At 42.8% G+C, this 20,937-nt stretch overlaps 2 protein-coding genes across 2 annotated transcripts; both read left to right on the top strand.

Annotated features, from left to right (window-relative positions):
* The first annotated feature begins 992 nt into the window (after nt 1-992).
* Nucleotides 993-6,990, top strand: umps (uridine monophosphate synthetase). Its single transcript, XM_015966759.3, has 10 exons — nt 993-1,233; nt 2,207-2,360; nt 2,449-2,573; nt 2,682-2,869; nt 3,012-3,109; nt 3,183-3,343; nt 3,416-3,533; nt 3,617-3,792; nt 3,876-3,990; nt 6,151-6,990. The coding sequence occupies exons 1-10, from the start codon at nt 1,084-1,086 to the stop codon at nt 6,327-6,329; spliced, it is 1,464 nt and encodes a 487-aa protein (XP_015822245.1). The 5' UTR covers nt 993-1,083; the 3' UTR covers nt 6,330-6,990.
* A 9,315-nt stretch (nt 6,991-16,305) lies between these two features.
* On the top strand, nt 16,306-18,748 carry cryba2b (crystallin, beta A2b). The gene is made up of 5 exons (XM_015966760.3): nt 16,306-16,414; nt 16,913-17,101; nt 17,805-17,946; nt 18,124-18,266; nt 18,389-18,748. Exons 2-5 carry the CDS (start codon nt 16,944-16,946, stop codon nt 18,534-18,536), a joined length of 591 nt encoding a protein of 196 aa, XP_015822246.1. The 5' UTR covers nt 16,306-16,414; nt 16,913-16,943; the 3' UTR covers nt 18,537-18,748.
* Nucleotides 18,749-20,937: the final 2,189 nt, after the last annotated feature.

The following is a 20,937-nucleotide window of genomic DNA, read 5'->3' as shown; positions in this document are numbered from 1 at the left end:
GGGTGTACACGTGATTTTTGATTAACTTGTTTTTTATATTGTTGGTGCCTGACTCTGAACTACTGTGGACTAAATCTTTTTAATAAACTCAAAGAAAAATAAGTATCTTTTTTATTATTGAAATATGCTTTAAATTGTTCTGCTGGCGAGGTTTTATTAAAAAACAACAACTTTGCGTTGAACTAACCTTTCAAAAATATGTAGACAATACACATTTTTCAATGGATTCTGCTTATTCTGGTGGGCACTTGTCTCCCTCTAGTGGATAATTTTGACCTGACAAGTTAAAGACTTTCAAGAGGTTGATAAGTGTTATGAAAAGAGAGCTGTTGATTTTCAAATCTCATAGACACTATAGATATTGTAGTTTCTAGAAAACAGTTGGTTTATGGTTAATTTGGAATGGTGCCATGCAATCTGCCCCACCTGGTGTTTTTTCTGGTATTTAGCTTATACTTAAGTTATTTACCTTGTAGTTGTTTGATGAAGTTACAACTTACTTACTTATTCTTGAGCATGTTTAAACAATGTATCTATAGTCTGTTTTCTCAGAATAATTCATTAAAATAAATAATTTTATTTCTTTACAATAGAGAGAGAAAAAAAACATTTTTTAGAAACATTGGTATATGCATAAATGGTGTGTCCTTTTAAAATATTACTAATTTGATAGCATAGACTTTTTTTTTTTTTTTTAATTTCATCAGATTTTTGTTTAAGCAATTAACTTACTGAGGTCCTGAGAAAGATGGCGACCGTGATAGACGTGCTTGGTCTCGCGAGAGGAGAAGCTGTTTGATTTCCGGGAAAGTATTTATATAATAAAATAACAAACATTAGAAATTATGCATTTCTTTGCTTCTAATCAATTTTTTGTTGTGTGTTGTCTCCCAAATAAAAATTTATCTGTTTTCAAAAACAAAAAAGGCTTTTAAATGGTTGGTCCAGTGTACTTGCTATACGTCACCTCGTTTGATGATTTTATTGTGAAAACGGAATCGGAAGTTTTTATTAGCTTGCTACGATCAAGAGTAGCGTAGTTAAAGTTTCAGAAAGTGGTCCGCAGAACGTGCGTAGTGAAAAATGAACGACATTTCTGTTGACAGTTTGATTCTGAAGCTTCACGATGTGAACGCGGTGAAGTTTGGAGAATATAAGCTAAAGAGCGGCTTGCTGACACCGATTTACATCGACCTAAGGGTTCTGGTCTCCCACCCGAACCTCATGAATCAGGTAAACACGTGCTGCTTTCGTCTTTGCCTTGTTTGAGTTGTTCAAATACGGTGTTATAATACAAGAGCAGCTGCAAAACACATATTGGAGCTTTATTTTTTTATTACACATATGTGCTTTACTTGTGTTTTTTAAACGATCTTCCAGCGCATGTGGGTGTTTCATCACTCAAAAGACCACAATCAGTCAATCGATTATCAATAAATCGCAACATGAAGCTTGAAGCCAATGTAAGATACACCATTTCTATTTGTAAATGTTAAGATCAGCAGTAGATGTCAACAATAACAAATTTTGTCCATATAAGAGCGGTGGAATGAGGATTTTACTCTTATTTAAAGGCTTAATCTATAATATGTTTTAAACACGATGCGTTTAACCATCTAGGTCTAATATGAGGAATGCTTATGGAAATTGAGATTGCAATCAACTTCTGTGCACTCAAGCATTTTTATGAGCAAGTATAAAAGTAAAGTCAACTGAAAAATTAATATATTGGTGTAAGGTTAGTTTTAATCAATCAATCAATCAATCAATCAATCAAAATGTATTTGTATAGCGCCTTCCACAGCCTTTACAGAAGCCCATGGTGCTGACACAAAAACAACAAAAGAGCAAAGAGACCACAAGACAGTTTAACAATGTTTTTGTGTTAATATTTGCACCAAAAGATTTTATTATCTATTAGGAATAAGGAATTTTCCTTAAATGCATCAAGGAGCTTTGCAGAAAGCCAAATGACTCATAATGCTCCAAATGTGAGCACAAGATGACCTTTAAACCCCCAAATAATGAACTTTATTTCTTGACCCTAATTGAGGGCTTTAATCTTTAGGGGAGGAGGTATTAGGCCCAATCTTGCTTTCATTAAAGGAGCAAAGTCCTGAAACAGTTTGTGTGAATGTGCTTGTTGAAATGATGCACCAGATCCTTAATTTTATCTTATAGAAAGACCTTTTGTCTTTCTCCAAAGGTGTCGAGTCTGATTTACCAGCGAGTGCAAGAAGAGAGCCTTCAGTTTGACTCGGTGTGCGGAGTCCCGTACACAGCCCTGCCTCTCGCCACGATCATCTGCTCCAGACACGAACTGCCCATGCTCATCAGACGCAAGGAGGCCAAGGACTATGGCAAGCAGAGCTACTGTTTACACTTTACTTTAACATTGTACAGTTTTGGGTCAGTTTGTCTGATCCTTCTTATGTGACCTCTCTTTAGGAACCAAGCGGCTGGTGGAGGGGTCGTTTCATGTGGGTGACACGTGCCTGATCATTGAGGACACGGTCACGAGCGGCAGCAGCATCCTGGAGACAGCAGAGGTGCTCCACAAAGAAGGACTGAAGGTGCAGAGTCACATACGTTTCAAGCAGATAAATGATTTAGACGTGGTTCACCACGAATCCAGACACACGGGGATGCTTCTAAGCAATTTCCTTTTTTATTTACTTAAGGTGACAGATGCTGTGGTGCTGATGGATAGAGAGCAGGGCGGTGCGGAGATGTTGGAATATCAGAAAATCATTCTCCACCCGATCATCTCCATGTCCAAGCTGCTGGATGTGCTGCTTGCAGCCAAACGCATCGACGCTGAAACCGACCGGACCGTCCGCAAATTCATCCAGAGCAACAACACTTTCAGGTACCTTGAGCCGTTTTCACCTTAAACTCTCAGCCATGTTTTTTCCTGGATTTTTGCAGCTTTTATTCATGTTTGGGCCACATTTATGTACGTTTAATATTTTAAAAAGCTTCACAGTTTCGTTATGATTCTGATCTTTTAGGCCCAAGGAGGAGAATGGCAGTGCCGTTCCAGCAGCCAAAAGGCCGTGTGTGGAACTGAGACGAGGGTTGAGCTACGCAGATAGAGCTGCGCTGCCAAGTTCGTAGCGTCTTTTTTTATTGAATCAGATTTTAACAAGTTAGGGGACGCTAAAGCTTCTTTTTACCTACAGACGTCCACCCCTTGGCATCGAAGCTGCTGAAGATCATGGAGGAGAAGCGATCCAACCTCTGCATTTCTGCTGACGTGACCAGCGCTAAGGAGCTGCTCCAGCTGGCGGAGTCTCTTGGTCCAAAGATCTGCATGTTGAAGACTCACGTGGACATCCTGAAGGTAAAATGTAGCAATCTGTTAAATGTTAGCCTTGTTTTGACCTAGTAAACTCAAAGCTGTGAGTGCTAACAGGACTACACGGCAGCCTTCAGCCAAGAGCTCCAGACCCTAGCTGAGAAACACAACTTCCTCATATTTGAAGATCGCAAGTTTGCTGATATTGGAAATACAGTGAAGCATCAATATGAGGGTGGGGTAAATGATTTATTTTTTTATTATAAACTTTTTTACCGAGGAGTAGTTTGACACGATGCCTCTCTACCTGCTCTGAAGGTGGTGTGTTCCAGATCTCGTCCTGGTCTCATCTAGTCAATGCCCACGCCGTCCCGGGGCCCGGGGTGGTGAAGGGTCTCGGGGCTGTGGGGAAGCCTCTGGGACGAGGATGCCTGCTTATTGCACAGATGAGCTCCCAGGGTTCTCTGGCCACTGGCGAATACACAAAGTCTGTGGTAAGCATCGTCTGCCGTGGTGTTTTTTTCTGCGTTGGGTCACCGTGAGTCCACAGCAGATAACACCTGCTCTGTCTCCACAGCTGCAGATGGCAGAGGAGCACTCCGATTTTGTGATTGGATTTATCTGTGGCTCTGAGGTCACCGAGAGGCCAGAGTTCATCCACGTGACCCCCGGGGTGCAGCTAAAGACCGGTGGTAAATATGATTAGGTTCTGATCAGGTTTTTCTCGGTTAAATCAATTTAGCATAATCATAAAAAAAATCCTAAAATGTTCGCCACCGTGGTGGGACTAACCTTGGAGGCGGAGTCAGACTACAGGGATGAGGTTGAAATACTGTCAAAATGGAGTTCAGCCAACAATTTTCAATTAAACGGCTCAAACACCAAAGAAATCTCCTGGACCTTCAGGAAAGACGGAGCAGCCCTTCCTCGCTACATCAATGAGGATTACGTGGAGAGTTCCCTCTATTCGATTCCTGGGAGTGGAGATCTCTGGCAACCTCACCTGGACAGACCGTACCGCCGTGGTTGTAAAGAAAGCCAAACAGCAGCTCTACTTCCTGAGGGTTCTCAGAAGACACGACCTGGAAAAGAAGTTCAACGCACCCACAGAGAGCATCCTGTCACCCTGCAGAGCGCTGTCGTACACAGGCAGCTCAGCTTGCCTCTCATCCTGGAAATCACCTGCTGGAGCTGCTACCCTCGAGACCGCGCTACAGGTCACACAGAGCCCGGACTTTCAACCTTGTAACAATAAACATGAAATATGGTAAAGAGCATAACAAATAACCACTCAAATACGGTGCAATGAATCTGCCTCCATTCTGCATTTATGTGCTAAATGCTGAATCTCAGAAACGGAAAAACAACGGTGACATACAGTGAAAAAAGCTGCTTCTGTTTTCCTCTCCGCTGGTTTTGCACTTTTCCGATTGCACTATAGCTGAAAGTATGGTTACCAGTACTGTACATTATTTTACTTGTTTTATTGGTAAACGCTTAACTCAACAATAATAAGCTATGGCTTGCTGATAACTTCCTCCATCTTAATGACTCCAAGACTGAGTTAATCGTTTTTAGTCCTTACAGTACCACGGCGACTCATCAACCTGACCTCAACCATCTCACCTAATGTATCCTCTGTAATCTCCAACCTTGGAGTAAAAATGGACCAGGCTCTGAAGATGGTTGCCCAGGTCAATAACACAGTTAAATCATGTTTTTACCAACTAAGACGCATCTCGAAACTAAAGCACATCCTGAGTGTACGTCTTCTGAAATCGGTGGTCCACACTTTTATCACCTCAAGGCTGGATTACTCCAACTCCTGCTTATATGGCATCAGTAAAGCAGCTCTCTCTAGACTTCAGCTGGTCCAGAATTCAGCAGCTAGGTTGCTGACTGGAGCTGACAGAAGACAACACATTTCTCCAATTCTGAAATCTCTCCACTGGTTGCCCGTGCAGTTCAGGATAAACTTCAAAATTATGCTTCTGACTTACAAATCCTTGAACCATCAAGCTCCTCCATATCTGTGTGAACTTGTCCATTACTACAACCCTCTCAGGTCTGAAGATAAGCTCCTCCTAGCTGTTCTGAATGCACGTTTAAAAAGCCGTGGAGCAAGGGCTTTCTCTGTCTGTGCACCCAAGCTGTGGAACGCATTACCACTGCTAGTGAGGCTAGCACCAACAGCTAGCATTTTTAAATGACGCCTGAAAACTCACTACTTCAACCTAGCGTATACCACATAATTATGAACCTCACTTACAACTACATTGTTTAAAAATGGAATTCACAATATCAATATCAACTTCCGTATTATTGAGGTTCTTTTTAAAATGTTTTTCTTATTTTTTATTCTGCCTGTGTTTTATTGATTTTTAACTGTTAGTTCTAGGAATTTTGTTGTTTTTCCTTTTTATCTTTCATCTCTGTTCTACATGACGGTCTGACGCCGATTTAATTAACTAACATTTTTAGTGCACAGCGCCTTGTTTGGTTGTAATGCCTTGTTGAATGCGCTTTACAAATAAAATGGTATGGTATAATGTGGTTTTTACATTTCATTGCTACTCATTTGCACTGCTCAGCATCTTGAACTTTTAGGTTGACTAATATAGCTTATTTTCTCCATAGATGTAGATGCTGATTGTTTATATCTTATATTGTATTTTACTGTATTTCCCTTATCTACTGCAAGGAGTAGCTGCTCAGATTGTTGACAAACAATGACAGTAAAGGTGATTCTGATTCTTCACGTCTCCAACGCAAGGGGGCGCTGTTGCTTTATAAGTAACTGTTCCCCTGCTCACTCTGATCACCCATCTCAGTGTTGTCCCTCCGCCCTCCAGGTGATTCGTTGGGCCAACAGTACACAACCCCAGAGGAGGTGATCTACAGCAAAGGCTCTGACATCATCATCGTGGGACGAGGAGTCCTGGAGGCTCCTGATAGGCTGGAAGCTGCCGAGTCATACAGGAAGGCAGGCTGGGATGCTTACATAAAGAGCGTGAGCCAGACTAGCCAATAAGATCTCAGGCGTGCATCATTGTGCATCATTTCAGGTTTGATCTACAACCGAAGAACTTGAAACGTTTACCGACTCTTCAACCAGAACCCATCGTATTCTTATCCGTTTATTAAGGCGAAGACTGAAGAATTCTTCACTTTGCCATAAATGTTGTTAGATTCTGACCAGTTTTACAGTTTATTTGATTCAATTTTTTTTTTATCTAAACCACAAGTTTCTACAGATGATTTTATTTTCCATTAATGTTATTTTTTCAGCATAAACTACTTTGATGTGTTGACTGTTTTTCTGTGTCAAACTCACCATCAGACATGATTATTATAAATATGTTTGTATTCAGGGGAAAGAGGTAATCGCGCTCTAATTGTTCTGAAATTATTATTTTTTAACTAAGAAGAGGAGTGTTGTGTTATTGTTTGGTAACATTTTATATGAAAGTTGATCTCCAGCTGATAAAGGATCATAGAAATGTTATTAATGTGTGACAGTCGAGGCCGTTACTGGTTATGTGTCATGTTTAACTTTATTAGATGCCATGTTGTGTGAGGTGACTACGGCTGTGGGGACTAATCTAAGCTGTCCGTGTTTTGTTAAAAAGCTAAAATCAGGTGAATTGTGACCGAGATTAATGGTCTGATTCAATAAAAAGGTGTTAGTGAAGCAGCTAATTATGTTATGTACTTGTTAATTTCTTCTTAGGTGTGTTTTGTATTAAAGTTACCAGAATCATAAACAGCTGCTGTTGATTATTAGGATCTATGCTAAACAATGTTGTGGTTATTTTTTTTTTACTTTTAGGCCATTTTTCAGAGGAGCAATAAGAAAGTGTTTTGTGAACCTGTGATTAACCAATGAAAATGATTCCTTTCTCTCAAAATCCTAATGGAATAAACATATGAGCATCCTAATTGCCTTCTAATATTCTTCATCCTTCTATCCATTTTCCTCCACTTGTCTGGGGTCGGGTCGCGGGGGCAGCGGCCTGAGAGGGCCAGACATCCCTCTACCCAGCCACTTGGGCCAGCTCTTCTCGGGGTCAGTGGCCTAGTGGTAGAGTGTCCGCCCTGAGACTGGGAGATCAGGGTTCGACTCCTGGTCGGGTCATACCAAAGACTGAAAAAATGGGACCCAATGCCTCCCTGCTTGACACTCAGCATTAAGGGTTGGATTGGGGGGTTAAACCACCAGATGGTTCCCGAGCGCGGCTGTGTCTGCAGCTCCCCGCTCCCCGAGGGGATTGGTCAAATGCGGAGAACAAATTTTGCACACACACCTGTGTGTGTGACAACTAATGGGACTTTGACTTTTGACTTTGGAATCCCAGCTGTTCCCTGGCCAGATGAGAGACATAGTCCCTCCAGCGTGTCCTGGGTCTTCCAGTCGGTCTCCTGGTTGGACATGTCCAGAAAACCTCACTAGGGAGGTATTCAGAAGGTGTCCTAACTAGATGGCCGAGCCATCTCAACTGGCTCCTCGATGTGGAGGAGCAGCAGGTCTACTCTGAGCCCCTCCCGGATGACCGAGCTTCTCACCCCATCTCTAAGGGAGAGCCCAGCCACCTTGCTGACAAAACTCATTTTGGCCGCTTATATTCACAATCTCGTTCTTTCGGTCACTACCCAAAGCTTGTGCCCATAGGTGAGGGTGGGAACGTTGATCAACCGTTAAATCGAGCTGACTCGGCTCTCTTTTCACCGCAATGGATCGGTACAACGCCCGCATCACAGCAGACGCAGCACCAGTCCACCTATCGCTCTCATGCTCCATCTTTCCCTCGGTGATGAACAAGACCCCGGGATGCTTCAACTCCTCCACTTGAGGCACTTTTTTATTTATTATTACACACATTCCTTTTTTTGAGTTAAAAACCACTCATAATACTTCTGATGATTTAATAAAACTTCTAAAACGTCTCGCACCAAAGATCAAACAACGACAAACCTGATTAGCATTCCAGCGTCCCGCCCGTGGGACGGAACGCATTGGGAAGGGATGGAAAAACGCGTTGATCCACTCAAATTAATGTTTCTTTTGTTGCGGTGTGGATTTTCCCTTCAATGACAGGTTTCTCCTCACATCCCCTTATAGTCACATACAGTAAGAGTCCCTGCACTGATGCGCTCAGCATCAGAGGTATTTGCAAAACAAAATGTATGGAAATGACGTCCAAACAGACGGAGGCTTTTTAACAGTTCAGTGGAGATGCAGGAGCCACCTGTCATTGTCTGGTGCACGGGAGGAAGAGGAGGACTGGGGAGGAGGAGGAGGAGGAGAGGGCACATCACCGCTCCCTCTTTGTGTCAATATTAGATCAGAGCAACGCGCCGTGTGACAGGTGTATGTGCTGCGAAGGGGAGGAGAAAGTAGAGCAAAGGGGGAGAGGGAGGGCGAGCAGAGGTATAAGAGGTGCGCACCTGTCCCAAAAGGCGCACTTTCAGCGCGTGTCACAGGTGAGGACAGAGGTGGTGCATCACCTGTTATTTCATTATTCTGCTAAAAAGGTAGGCTGGGAATGTTTGCAGATGATTATTAACCTCTCCACATGTTGCTTTCTTTTAACTAACTTTCTTTTTATTGTTTTAATTTTCCCTCTTTGAAAAGCTGTGAGGAGATGAGCCAGCTGTTCCACATCTGGAGCGGCACCACCACTGCGGGCGAGGGGGATTCTTTGTGACTTTTCCCAATTTTGTCCGTATTTGCTTCACGTTGAGCCTCACGCACAATACCTGAAGATGAAGTTTTGTTCGTTCGGCTCGCGTTACGCAGGTACGGGCTGGCACCTGGAAAAGTTTACACAAGAGGAGAACGCTAACTAAATCCTGTTCAGAGAGAGAGAGAGAGAGAAGGGGGAGGAGGGGGTGTTTTCATAGTTGGTTAAAGGAAAAGTCTATTAGAAGCCAATAAAACCCCAGGAACAGTGATTTTTTAAACATAAGATGATAAAACATCTAGTGACTAACGCAGCAGGTGTGCTGCAGCCTTCTGAACAGGTAGATTATCTTATTTGCATACAGCTGGCTGCAGACAATGCTCCAAAGACAGCAGCAACTCAGAATGTATGACCCAGGATGTTCAGCAACTGGTTTTTACTGCATAAACTGGGAATCATGGTCTCCCATGAGGCCATGTGTTGATGCAAAATCAAAAAAACAACAAAGATCTATACAGATAGCGACCAAAGGTCTACATCTGTACCTGTGTGTGTGTGTGTGTGTGTGTGTGTGTGTGTGTTGTGTGTGTGTGTGTGTGTGTGTGTGTGTGTGTGTGTGTGTGTGTGTGTGTGTGCGCGCAAGATGCACCAAAAGGCCTGACATTTACCAGGACAGGGGTGATAATCTCTTCATCTCCCCTTTGACGATAGTTCTCCCATTTGCACATTCATGATGACACCTTGTCATTTTCCACTGGGGGGGGGGGGGGGGGTCTGTTCATCACTAACCATCTCTGACGTCACACATCGAGACCTGCAGGCAAACGCCCGAGTGCAGGAAGATGGGCTTAATGGGAGGTTTGCTAATCATTAACTAAACATTAAGCACACACACAGATGCAGAGATGTGATACGAGCCATCTGTCGCCTGGACGCTGCGATGAAGAACTCAAGCACCTGTCTGGGCTTCTTAAACGTGCAGCAAACTAAAACAATGACTCCAGGAAAACTCCATTACCTTAACTCTTCTAAAACGGGGAATAGAGCATCTAGACAACAAAGTTTCTCTTTAAACAGCACAAAAAAATTTAAACAATAAGCTATTTGGTTGTGTACCACACTGAGCCACAAGCAGTTGGAATAGTTGATGAAAATATGTAAATAAAGTGTTTTTGATGCTTTTTAAGCATTTTTTGTGTAAAAATCAAACACCTCTGGCCACATTTAAATCTAACAAAACCATCCAGCCTACAATAGATAATAATGCACTTATTTATGCCCCCTCCCATGTTAAACCAGAATCACCATTCATTATGTCACAAAAGACCTCAAGTATGTTTCACTACCTGGAGAAAGCAGCCCCCCCAGCCCTCACGCCACTCCGTACCTGAGCCCATTTGCCTCTGCTTGAATCTCCAGTCAATATTTGTTTAAAGCCAGTGAACAACAACGACTCACGGTCCTTGGTATCCTGGTTACGTTGCTCACATTTCAAACGGCCGTCCCAACTGTCGTGCTGCTGCTGCACCTGCCCGTCCAGCTCCACTGAGATAAAGCCTTCTATAATCATTAGCTTTCATCCTAAGCAAGGGTAGTTATTCCCATAATGATAATAATTATAATAATAATAACAATAATATTATTTGTTATTTCTCTCTCCCTCTCTTTCTCTCTTTACACACACACACACACACACACACACACACACACACACACACACACACACACACACACACACACACACACACACACACACACACACACCCCTCTCTCTATGTTGTTTCTGCCATTGAACATATTTGTATAATTCAGCAATATTGTTGCTGAATATCAGCACTGGTGTGATTCGGTCATAGATAATCACACCAGTGCTGATATTCAGCAACAACGCACGACCTCGAGTGCGATATTGCTTTTATACAACAGTTCTACCTGCTCATTTTGTTTTTATAACAACAACAAGCAACAACAGATTATGATTTGTTCATTTATTTAATCATTTATCCGGCTCCGTCAACACAAATAGTCCCAAAACGCAACAGAGACTCAGACAAGGCTGTTGCTAGGCAACACAAACATTTTCTACAAAGCACTGTAATAACGAACGGCTGTGCACAGCGGAGTGATACTGTTTGTAAACAGTCCCAGTGCTGTTATAGTCCAATATCAGCACTCTTGGAAAGTCTCTTGACCAATCAAATCCCTCGGTCGGAACTAGCTGTTGCATAAAAGACTATAAACTAATTTTAAGTGGACCAGGGATAACTGAATATTGCAGCCAAACACGTGTGGCTTTGACACATTTTATAAATAAGTTTAAAAATTTCCAAATTCATCTTTCAGCATCTTTTCTGTGTATTCCTAATCTTTTTTTGTTGTTTCTTTATCATATCAACTGCTTTTGACAAAAGATGCATCATCTCTTCCATAAGCCACCTCTCTCCCTCGCCTCTGCCGTGACCCCGTGAACCCGATCCTGCCGGGCCACGCTGAAACAGTGCTGTTTATTTATCTGCTGCAGGTACATAATTGCATTTGTGGTGCCTGTCTAACTCTTTTGGTGTAATGGCAGAGGAGAGAGAGAGAGAGAGAGAGAGAGAGTGTGTGTGTGTGTGTGTGTGTGGTTGTGTGTGTGTGTGTGTGTGTAATCGGTTGAGCCGCCTGTAGGCAGAGTGCTGTTTCCTCTGACAGTTACTGATAATGAGGACTCATGCAAATGCCCGAGGCCTATTTCCTCAGTCGGGTGGCTCCGCCCCCACTTTTGTTCTCAGATGTTTTGATGATGAATGAGCAGAAATTCAAAAGTCAACATTTATGTTCTAAAAACCACCCACCGTCGTTTACTTCAGTCTGTTTTAGATACAGCCAACTGCAGAGCGACGTGGTCTGAATGTCTGTCGTCACTACAGCTGATGGCCCTTCTGGCTTCCTGTTTACCACCCTGGCGATGATTCACCGAGGCCTCCATAGAACATATTTTCATCGTTATGAGATTTCTCTGTGTTTTCCTGTCCAGATGCTTAGGTGTCCAGTCAGAGAAGAGCGAGGACAAGCGGAGGCGGCACGAGCAGATGTCCTGCTCACATCATCCATACCTGGATTAGTCTCCATGGTAACGTTCCACCTGAAGGAGGACATTAATTCAGGGCAATGTGCGTGTCAGCATGTGTAGATAAACAAACGCATGATGTGTGTGTGTGTGTGTGTGTGTGTGTGTGTGTGTGCGTGCGCGCGCGCGTGTGTGTGTGTGTGTGTGTGGCGATTTGCTGTCAGGCTTTGGTATCATGTACTCATGGTCACTTTTGAAGTATTCAAGGTTCTTTTATAAACTTATGTTTTATTTCTAAGGGAGAAAACCAACAATGAAAGCTTTCCCTACAAAAATCCTGGGAAATAAGATAGCAGCTGCTTCCGTTCCTGCAAGATTTAAATAAAAATATGGAAACAAGGGGAATTGTACTAACTTGTGTACGTGAAGGAATGTCTGTTATTGTGTTTTTTAAGCACAAAATTGCAGAAAATTGGTAAAACCCCCTTTTTTACTCGTTTTTTGGTGTTTTCCTGTTATTGTTCCAGCGGTCAATGGGCAATCAGGCGGGGTACACCCTGGACAGAGAGCCAGTCCGTCGCAGGGCAGCTAATTTGTTCATTTTAATTATATTTCTACATCTGTTGATTTTACGGTTCTGCCGCGTCACAAAGCTGAACTTCTGCTGCTGAATTTAGTAGAACTAAAGCAGAGACGCTGACGATCCACAAAGAAGCTTCCTCTGGAAACAGATGTGCAATACATTTGTGCCAAATATTACCAAGTACAGCAGATGAGTCATTTGAACTGCTTAAAGAAATGAATGGACGTGTCATGCAGCCAGATAAGGATTCAAAGCAGTAGCACACAGTAGTGGCTCTGTACCCGAGTACGCTGAGCCTCCACGTATGCAAATCCCTTCCCCTGGCTGTATTTCACTGGGAAATGAGATGTGCGTGAGCTGATGTGTGTGTGTGTGTGCTCATCTGTATTCCTTTCAGTGGGAGATTTCCCACCAATAACACTTTATCAGAGACTGATGTTCACAAAAGGGTGAATCTACAATCCTAGCAGGTCAAAGTATTACAGGTGAAACTCCAACAAGTTTGTTTAGTTCAATAATTCAGTTTAAAAGGTGAAACTAACACACAGGAATGACTCATTTTGTGCAAAGCCGTGTTTTTCCAGTTTCGCCCGGGTTTTTGGAGATTTTGGTTTGGATTAGTTCAACGGGCTACTCAGTTTGAGTTTATTTCACAGGCATGGAGCATACAATCTATTTTACTGCTGTTGTATGTTATTAGTGCTGGGATTTGGGTCCAAGATAATAAAAAAACAACATATTCTGTGTAGGAGATCAAATGCTTTGTATGGACTTCTTTTCATTTTAGTAACTGCATTTATGCCTAACCCTAACCATGAACAATGTATTCCTGAACCTAACTAACTCTATTCACGTCTTACCTCTAAACCCCACCCCTAAGCCTAAAACTGGGCGTCCACCGTATCAGGACCTGGTTTTGAAGAAGAAGAAGAAGAAAATATCATTTCTATAGTGCCTCTCAAGATAAAAATCACGAGGCGCTTAAACAGGGAGGTACGTCCTCGGTGCATGTGCGCACGCACACACAGACACACACACACTGAACTCACTTCAGGGAGTATTGAATCTAAATGTTTTGGTCCTAACACGGCCCATCGGCCTTCAGAAGTTAAGGGAATATGCCAGTTTTGGTCCTAAGTAGTTAAACAAGTACACACATGCACACAGTGTGACGGCAGTAGCTCAGGAGGAAAAGCGGGTTGTCAGTAATCAGAAGGTTGCTCTCCTGCTAGAGAATGATGCTGTAGTGTCCTTGGGCAAGATGCTTAAATCGCCTTACGTGCTGGTGGTGGTCAGAGGGACCGGGGCGCCTGTGCTCGGCAGCCTCGCCTGTCAGTGCGCCTCAGGGCCGCTCATCATTACCAGTGTGTGGATGTGTGTGTGTATGGATGGATGACTGACTGTGTTGTAAAGCACCCATTTACCATACTAGCAATAGCTAAGATTGTAACACACACACACACACACACACACACACACACACACACACCAGCTCAGTGGCCTAGTGGTAGAGTGACCGCCCTGAGACTGGGAGATCAGGGGTTCGACTCCTGGTCGGGTCATACCAAAGTCTTTGAAAAAATGGGACCCAATGCCTCCCTGCTTTAACACTCAGCATTAAGGGTTGGATTGGGGGGTTAAACCACCAAATAGTTCCCGAGCGCGGCTGTGTCTGCAGCTCACCGCTCCCCCAGGGGATGGGTCAAATGCGGAGAACAAATTTCGCACACACATCAGTGTGTGTGACAACTATTGGGACTTTAACACACACACACACAAACACAGTATGTGTGTGTGTGTTTTAACTCACTTCAGGGAGCATTGAATCTAAATGTAATGATTCACAAAACAGTGTTTTCCCATCATGTGGACGTGCTTTTATCTGTAAACAGGAGGCAGGTTGAAACTGTGTGACAAGGTAAACAGAATTATACCTCTCACCATGTGTAACACGAGTACACACACACACACACAGACACACACACACACACACACGCACACACGCACGCACGCACACACACACACACACACACACACACACACACACACACACACACACACACACACACACACACACACACACACACACACACACACACACACACAACATCTGTGTCTATATAAACCCTTCACCTGCTCATCACCTGCTCCCAGGACAAGCAGGGTGGCGCACACTCATGCACACGCATGTAGAGACACCCAATGAGCAGGTTAGCAAAGAACAAAGAGAAAGCTGTTCATACAAGTAAACATGTCCCACAGGTGGAGCACATGCACAACCACACAGACACACACACACACACCTGTCTTTCTATCATATTGAGGACCCTCCATTGACTTCCATTCATTTTTGTGATTTCACCATGCCTAACCCTAATCTTAACTAGAACTGAATTCACACCAGACCTCTAAAACTAACTGGTAAGCTTCTAAAAAGGTGAGGACCGAAAAATGTCCTCACACTGTAGGGAACATGGTCAAAGTGGTCCTCAGTATGTAGTATGTACAAGAACACACACACACACACACACACACACACACACACACACACACACACACACACACACACACACACACACACACACACACACACACACACACACACACACACAATTAAACAGTAGTATTCAGTCAGAAGAATCGTTTCAGGCTCCTTTTGTTGCTGTTTTCATACATTTTCGCAACAGGAAGTTTAATTAGTTCTAATATTTTTAAAACGATTTATTTGAAAGTCCACAAAGATGGAAAATGAATGATTATATTGAAAGAACAAGCTGCCTTTTGTGCTCTTGATGCAGTACAGATATTGACCACTAGATGTCACTGAAGATACAGAAAAACAAACAGCTTTTCTTGTCTCCTGGACAGCTTTAGACGTTCTCTTTGTTAAGCTGGCTTTGGAAAAATAATGTTACAAAACTAATTCACGAAAGAGTTTATAATGAAAATACATTTTCATTTGATGTCAAAGGTAAATGTAAAGCTCAGGATGACAATTTTGTTAATCTGTAAATCAAAATTACATGTTTGTTCACATGCATTTACAACATAGAAATGGTCAGTTTACTGTTTTCTGTAATAATATAATATAATAATATTCAACAGCTCTTCAGACATGAAGATCATTTTCTAAACCCATAAATGCCCCAAATTCACAAATTTAAAATGGAAAAGTAATTAAAGTAAATAAAATTCATGCCTTGTTGAGTTAAAAAAACACACATATCATTTTGAAAATACATTTTACATGACTTATCATTCAGTCATGATTTTATTTATCAGACATTTTATTTTCTGTGTATCATAAGCAAACAAACTTAACGTAAAAAAATCACTTCTTCCAACTATTTCAAAATCCTCAGGAAAAGCAGGAAACATCCTCTCTGCATGACATTCGCATCATTTCTCTCTAGTTAAGGACGCCATTGACCCACAGCAGAGAGGGAGACAGTGAGAGAGAGGGGATCAGCTCCCAGAATGCGTTCATTATCCAGCCTCACCAATCAAACTGTTGTGTCAGTGCGTTGCCTTTGTAAAGTCCCGGGTCAGGTTGCCACTGAGCATGGCTGCCATAATGATGACTAAGTCAGTTTGGGGCTCTGAGGACAATAGTGCTCTGGAGCCTTCACAAAGCGTGAGGCTAATGCTCCCCTTTCAGCCGGCCGGCTCAGCTGCTGAGTGTGCAAGGCTGCTGGGCAAATGGAGCAGCGCAGGTCCAGGGGGGCCCGACCCTATAAAAACGCAGGCTAGGGTCTCTCCCCCGACATTGATATTACTGGATCTGTCCCACCTCAGTACCGTCTGTAAGTATTTCATGTTACCTCATACTTAGCTGCAAGGATGTGCAAACAGGGGGTTAGACTGGGGTGGAGTTCAGGTGACGGCAGGATGCACTTTGATGTGGTTAGAAGAAAAAATGCATTTGATTGAGGGCAAAGAAATCATTTTTATGGGATTCTTTCATTTTTGTGTTTTTGTTTTGCGTGCAAACAAAACAGATACGACCTAAAAACAATCAGAAAATTTGGGAAATAAAATAATAATTAAAATAAACCACAGGATGTTTATATTTTTATTTGCACATTTAAAAATTTTCTGTAGTTGCCGATTTGATAATTTAGAGGCTTAAAAACATTCTGCAGAAAGAAAATGGACCGTTGATGGATTTTTGGAAAGTTTTCTCCAAATATTTGCTTAAAGCTGCAAAAATATCAGTTACAGTTAAATTTAGATAAACCCTCAGGTTTCTGGGCTCAGACGTGCATTGATGCACTCTTTTGAGTTGGTTGTGTTTTCTTCAGAGAGAAAGCCCCAAGGGGAGACACAGCAGCCATGAACACTCAACAGATGGAGCAGATGGGCCAGTTCAGGATCACCGTCTGGGAGGAGGAGAACTTCCAGGGAAAGCGCTGCGAGTTCATGCTGGAATGCCAGAACATCATGGAGAGGGGCTTCAACAAGATCCGCTCCATCAAGGTCGAGAACGGGCCGTAAGTCGGCCCCACTGGGTCTGCTTTTTTCCTTTTGCACCCGCTGACCTCTGGAAGGATGATCAGTTAACCATGCTGGGCAAAAGCATTTAAAAATCAGCCATTTTGCTCACTTTTTTTTTTGAAAAATAACAGTTAATAACTTTCATTTAACTTGCCTGAAATAGTAGGAATGAAGCAGTCATGGTTCAAAACGTACTACAGAAAAAATGTTTGCATTTGCAAATTACAACCTGCTATTTTTACAATTACTCTGGCTTGTGTGTGTGTGTGTGTGTGTGTGTGTGTGTGTGTGTGTGTGTGTGTGTGTGTGTGTGTGTGTGTGTGTGTGTGTGTGTGTGTGTGTGTGTGTGTGTGTGTGTGTGTGTGTGTGAGCACATATCCAAGTGTGACCCTGATGTGAAATGAGCTGGCTGTGTGCAGCTGCCGGCTGTCAGCCACAGAGGCTGCCTGACTGACTGGAGATCAGATAAGAGGCCCTGGGCGCAGCAGCAGCAGCAGCAGCAGTGCTTGATGTTTGCTTTGTGCCTCCAAGTGACAAAAGGAGCTGCATGTGTTATTTTAAATGAACTCTTTTATGTGGGTGTCCTGCTGTTTGTCACAAGATGACGGGTTTGCTTTACTTGTCGCAGATATGCTTAAAATGATTTTTGTTTGTGTTCTTTGTTTGTGACAATAACGTCCGTTGTTCCCATCCCTGCAGCTGGGTGGGCTATGAGTACCCAGAGTTTCAGGGACAGCAGTTCATCCTGGAGAAGGGAGACTATCCTCGTTACGAGGCCTGGAGCGGGAACAGCGGCTACAGAACCGAGCACATGCTTTCTTTCAGACCCATCAAGTGTGCCGTAGGTTCTCCTCTCATCACTTTATCTTTCAGCCCTAACCCCCGACGAACAAACGCATCCAGATTTGTTGTGCTTTTAAAATCACATGCACCAAAATATGGAGGATTCAGAAATAAATCAAATTCTAATGTTGTCTACTGGAGGAATGTCAGAATTTCATCTTTCCTTCTGCTGCAGAACCACAGTGACAGCAAGGTGACCTTGTACGAGTGTGAAGACTTTCAGGGGCGTAAGTTTGAGATGTGCGACGACTACCCCTCCCTACAGGCCATGGGCTGGTGCAGCAAGGAGGTTCCCTCCATCAAAGTCAACTCGGGAGCGTAAGACCCTCATCTTCCTCTCTCCTGAACGATCATTCTTTCAGATATCATTTAGAGAAATCCAACTATTTTGTAATTGCTTCAACGTCTTGCTGGTCTCAACCCATCCTCCCTCTCTGCAGCTGGGTGGCCTACCAGTTCCCTGGTTACCGTGGCTACCAGTACATCCTGGAGCGAGACAGACATCAAGGCGAGTACAGAAACTACAATGAGTACAGCACCCAGGCTCACACCAACCAGGTGCAGTCCATTCGTCGGATCCAGCACTAAGCTTCCACTCTGCCTGAAAACAAGTAAATAAAACGGAAATCCAACGCTTCCCCACCTCGAACCCTGGACATTCTTCTGTCACGGAAAAGCGGATGGAATAATGCTTTCTATCACTCTGTGGCTCTGGATGTATGGATATCAAAGGGCATACTTCTGCTACCATGCTGAAGCATGACCTTGAAATAGGAAATAAAGGCTTTTCTTCAAAACTAGAGACTTGTTTGCCAGTCTTCTTTTTTTCCACGGTAAATTTTACTATTTCAATTAAATAAAGAACAAAAGGTGCAACAAAAGTTCCTTTTGTTAATGACAAACATCACTGATGTTTAAGCTTTTACAAAATCAGAGCAGGTTTGATTCCGTTTGGCTTTAGGGTGTGTTCTGTTGTTCATGATGTGCTGCGTTCTTATTTCCAATAAACAAGAACATGAGAGTACATTTGTTTCTATTGTTTGTTTTGAAAAAAATTAATTCAGTTTATTCAAACAGCACTAGTTCACAACACAGGTCGTCTCGAGACCCTTTAAACAGCAAATATTCCAATTGAACCTACTTATCAGTGCATTGAGTTCAGTTCATTTTTCAATTAGTTAAAGTTTCCTATATAAGGAAACCCAGCAGATTGCACTGTGTCACTGACCTGTGTCAGAGGCTTTACAGCAATCCACATACTAAGCAAGCATTTAGCGACTGTGGAGAGGAAAAACTCTCCTCAACAGGTAGAGATGTCCAACTGAATATGGGTCAGTATGAGTAGCCATCTGCCATGACTAGCGATGAGTACCGAATTCGGTACTTTTTAAGGTACCGACCGAATTCCATAGTACCGACCGAGCAGCGATTCACGTCATTTCAAACGGTGCCTCGTTTCAGTACCCGTCCTTCATAACAAGAACTTGCCAAGACAGCTGCGCATGCGCAAGAGCGTTATGTCGTCGCTCGCTGCGCGCCAGTTGTAGACAGATGTAGTGAACCTGATTAGGCTCTTTTAATTATGTAGAGTAAAGGTTTATGCTCTTTTATGAAAGAGGAAACATCCTACATATTTTATAGTTTTAAGAAGACTCAAAGGTTGTTTTCATCGATAAACTGTCGATAATATCCGTGGGTCTGTGTTTCAGTTCAATGAAGAGACAAGTTGAAAGTTAAAATATTTAATTATTCAAATTAAACTAATGATTTTGAAATGACAAGCATATGAAACAACAATCAACATTGGCAACTTTGTTGAACAATCTTTAACAGTTGATATTGTAAACTTGCACAAATAGACCTGGTGTGGGATGTGCTGAAGGTTGAGTGTGATGTGGTTATCGATGCGTGTGTGTAAAATGTAGTGAGAATCGAAATTGAGGTGAGATGAATGCGTGTGTGCATCTGATTTTGCTTCAGAAAGAAACAGGTGTCTGAGTGAAAAGTGATGGTTTGAATAAACTTAGGTTTTGTTGGAAAAGACGCATCAAACGTTATCTATGTGTACTGCCTCACCGAAGTCGGACACTCTTTTAGATCCGGGACGCCAGAGGATGGTGATGTTTCATCCAGGTGACACCAGCGGCTGGCAGAGGAGACGTAGATGTCCGCGACCCGGTCCAGAGATGCCCGCGGTACACGTTGATGGAAAAACATTTGCAGATGCGTTTTCTTAAGCTTAGTTCACTCAGAAATCAAAAGACTTGAGGCGAGTCCGCGTTAGTTGTTGCAATTCAGCTATTCCTGTCTGACTTGGCAAGAATAGCGGGGGGGGGGGGGGGGGGGGGGGATGAGCCGATCGGCTCTGTCCCCCCTTTTTCGTTTATTCAGGTCTTCTCTCTTTCAGGGTCAAGCACGAACTGAATCCTGAACTGAAAACTTACCAAAAGCCTTTCTCTTCTCAAAGCAAAACGTGTGCGTCAGCAAATGTGTTTTGGAGTTTACTGTGAGAGTCTGTGTGTGTGTGAGTGTTTGAGTGTGTGAAGGTCACCACTAAAACATCTTCAAACATTATTTAATTAAGTATGGATTCATTATAGTTATGATTACCCAAAGCATAATAATCATTCATTTGATTAAAACACATTTATAATGAGTAAAATGGTAAAATGATTATTTAGCATTAATAAACAAAGGAAGCGTAAGCCTCTATTATGACTAGCTTTTCCATGGGAACACATCTTCTGGCCCTGCAGGTGTTCAGATGTTATGGTTTCTCCCAGACTCGCTGGCGTTCAGGTCTTAATCTGTGGGTGAAAGTTCTCAGCGACCCAGCTCTTGACCCAGCCGAGTCAAATGACCTTTGGCACAGAAAACCCATATTTCCTCACGTTGCACAGAGCAGCATGGTAGAAAGAATGCACGCTAAAGCTTGGGTCCACTTCACTAAATGTGATGGGTAACTTGGTGATGATGAAACCAGCGACAA

This window comes from Nothobranchius furzeri, chromosome 14 (genome assembly GCF_043380555.1).
Source record: "Nothobranchius furzeri strain GRZ-AD chromosome 14, NfurGRZ-RIMD1, whole genome shotgun sequence".
In the NCBI taxonomy this organism is placed as follows: domain Eukaryota; kingdom Metazoa; phylum Chordata; class Actinopteri; order Cyprinodontiformes; family Nothobranchiidae; genus Nothobranchius; species Nothobranchius furzeri.
The sequence above is the reverse complement of the archived record's forward strand: the minus strand, read 5'-3'. Positions and strand labels throughout refer to the sequence as shown.

Coding starts and splice junctions, on each gene's coding strand:
- umps (XM_015966759.3), top strand. CDS start 1,084: ATGAACGACATTTCTGTTGACAGTTTGATTCTGAAGCTTCACGATGTG. Junction 3,110..3,182: donor AGATAGAGCTGCGCTGCCAA/GTTCGTAGCGTC, acceptor TTTTACCTACAG/ACGTCCACCCCTTGGCATCG. Junction 3,991..6,150: donor GGTGCAGCTAAAGACCGGTG/GTAAATATGATT, acceptor TCCGCCCTCCAG/GTGATTCGTTGGGCCAACAG.
- cryba2b (XM_015966760.3), top strand. CDS start 16,944: ATGAACACTCAACAGATGGAGCAGATGGGCCAGTTCAGGATCACCGTC. Junction 17,947..18,123: donor TCAGACCCATCAAGTGTGCC/GTAGGTTCTCCT, acceptor CTTCTGCTGCAG/AACCACAGTGACAGCAAGGT. Junction 18,267..18,388: donor ATCAAAGTCAACTCGGGAGC/GTAAGACCCTCA, acceptor CCCTCTCTGCAG/CTGGGTGGCCTACCAGTTCC.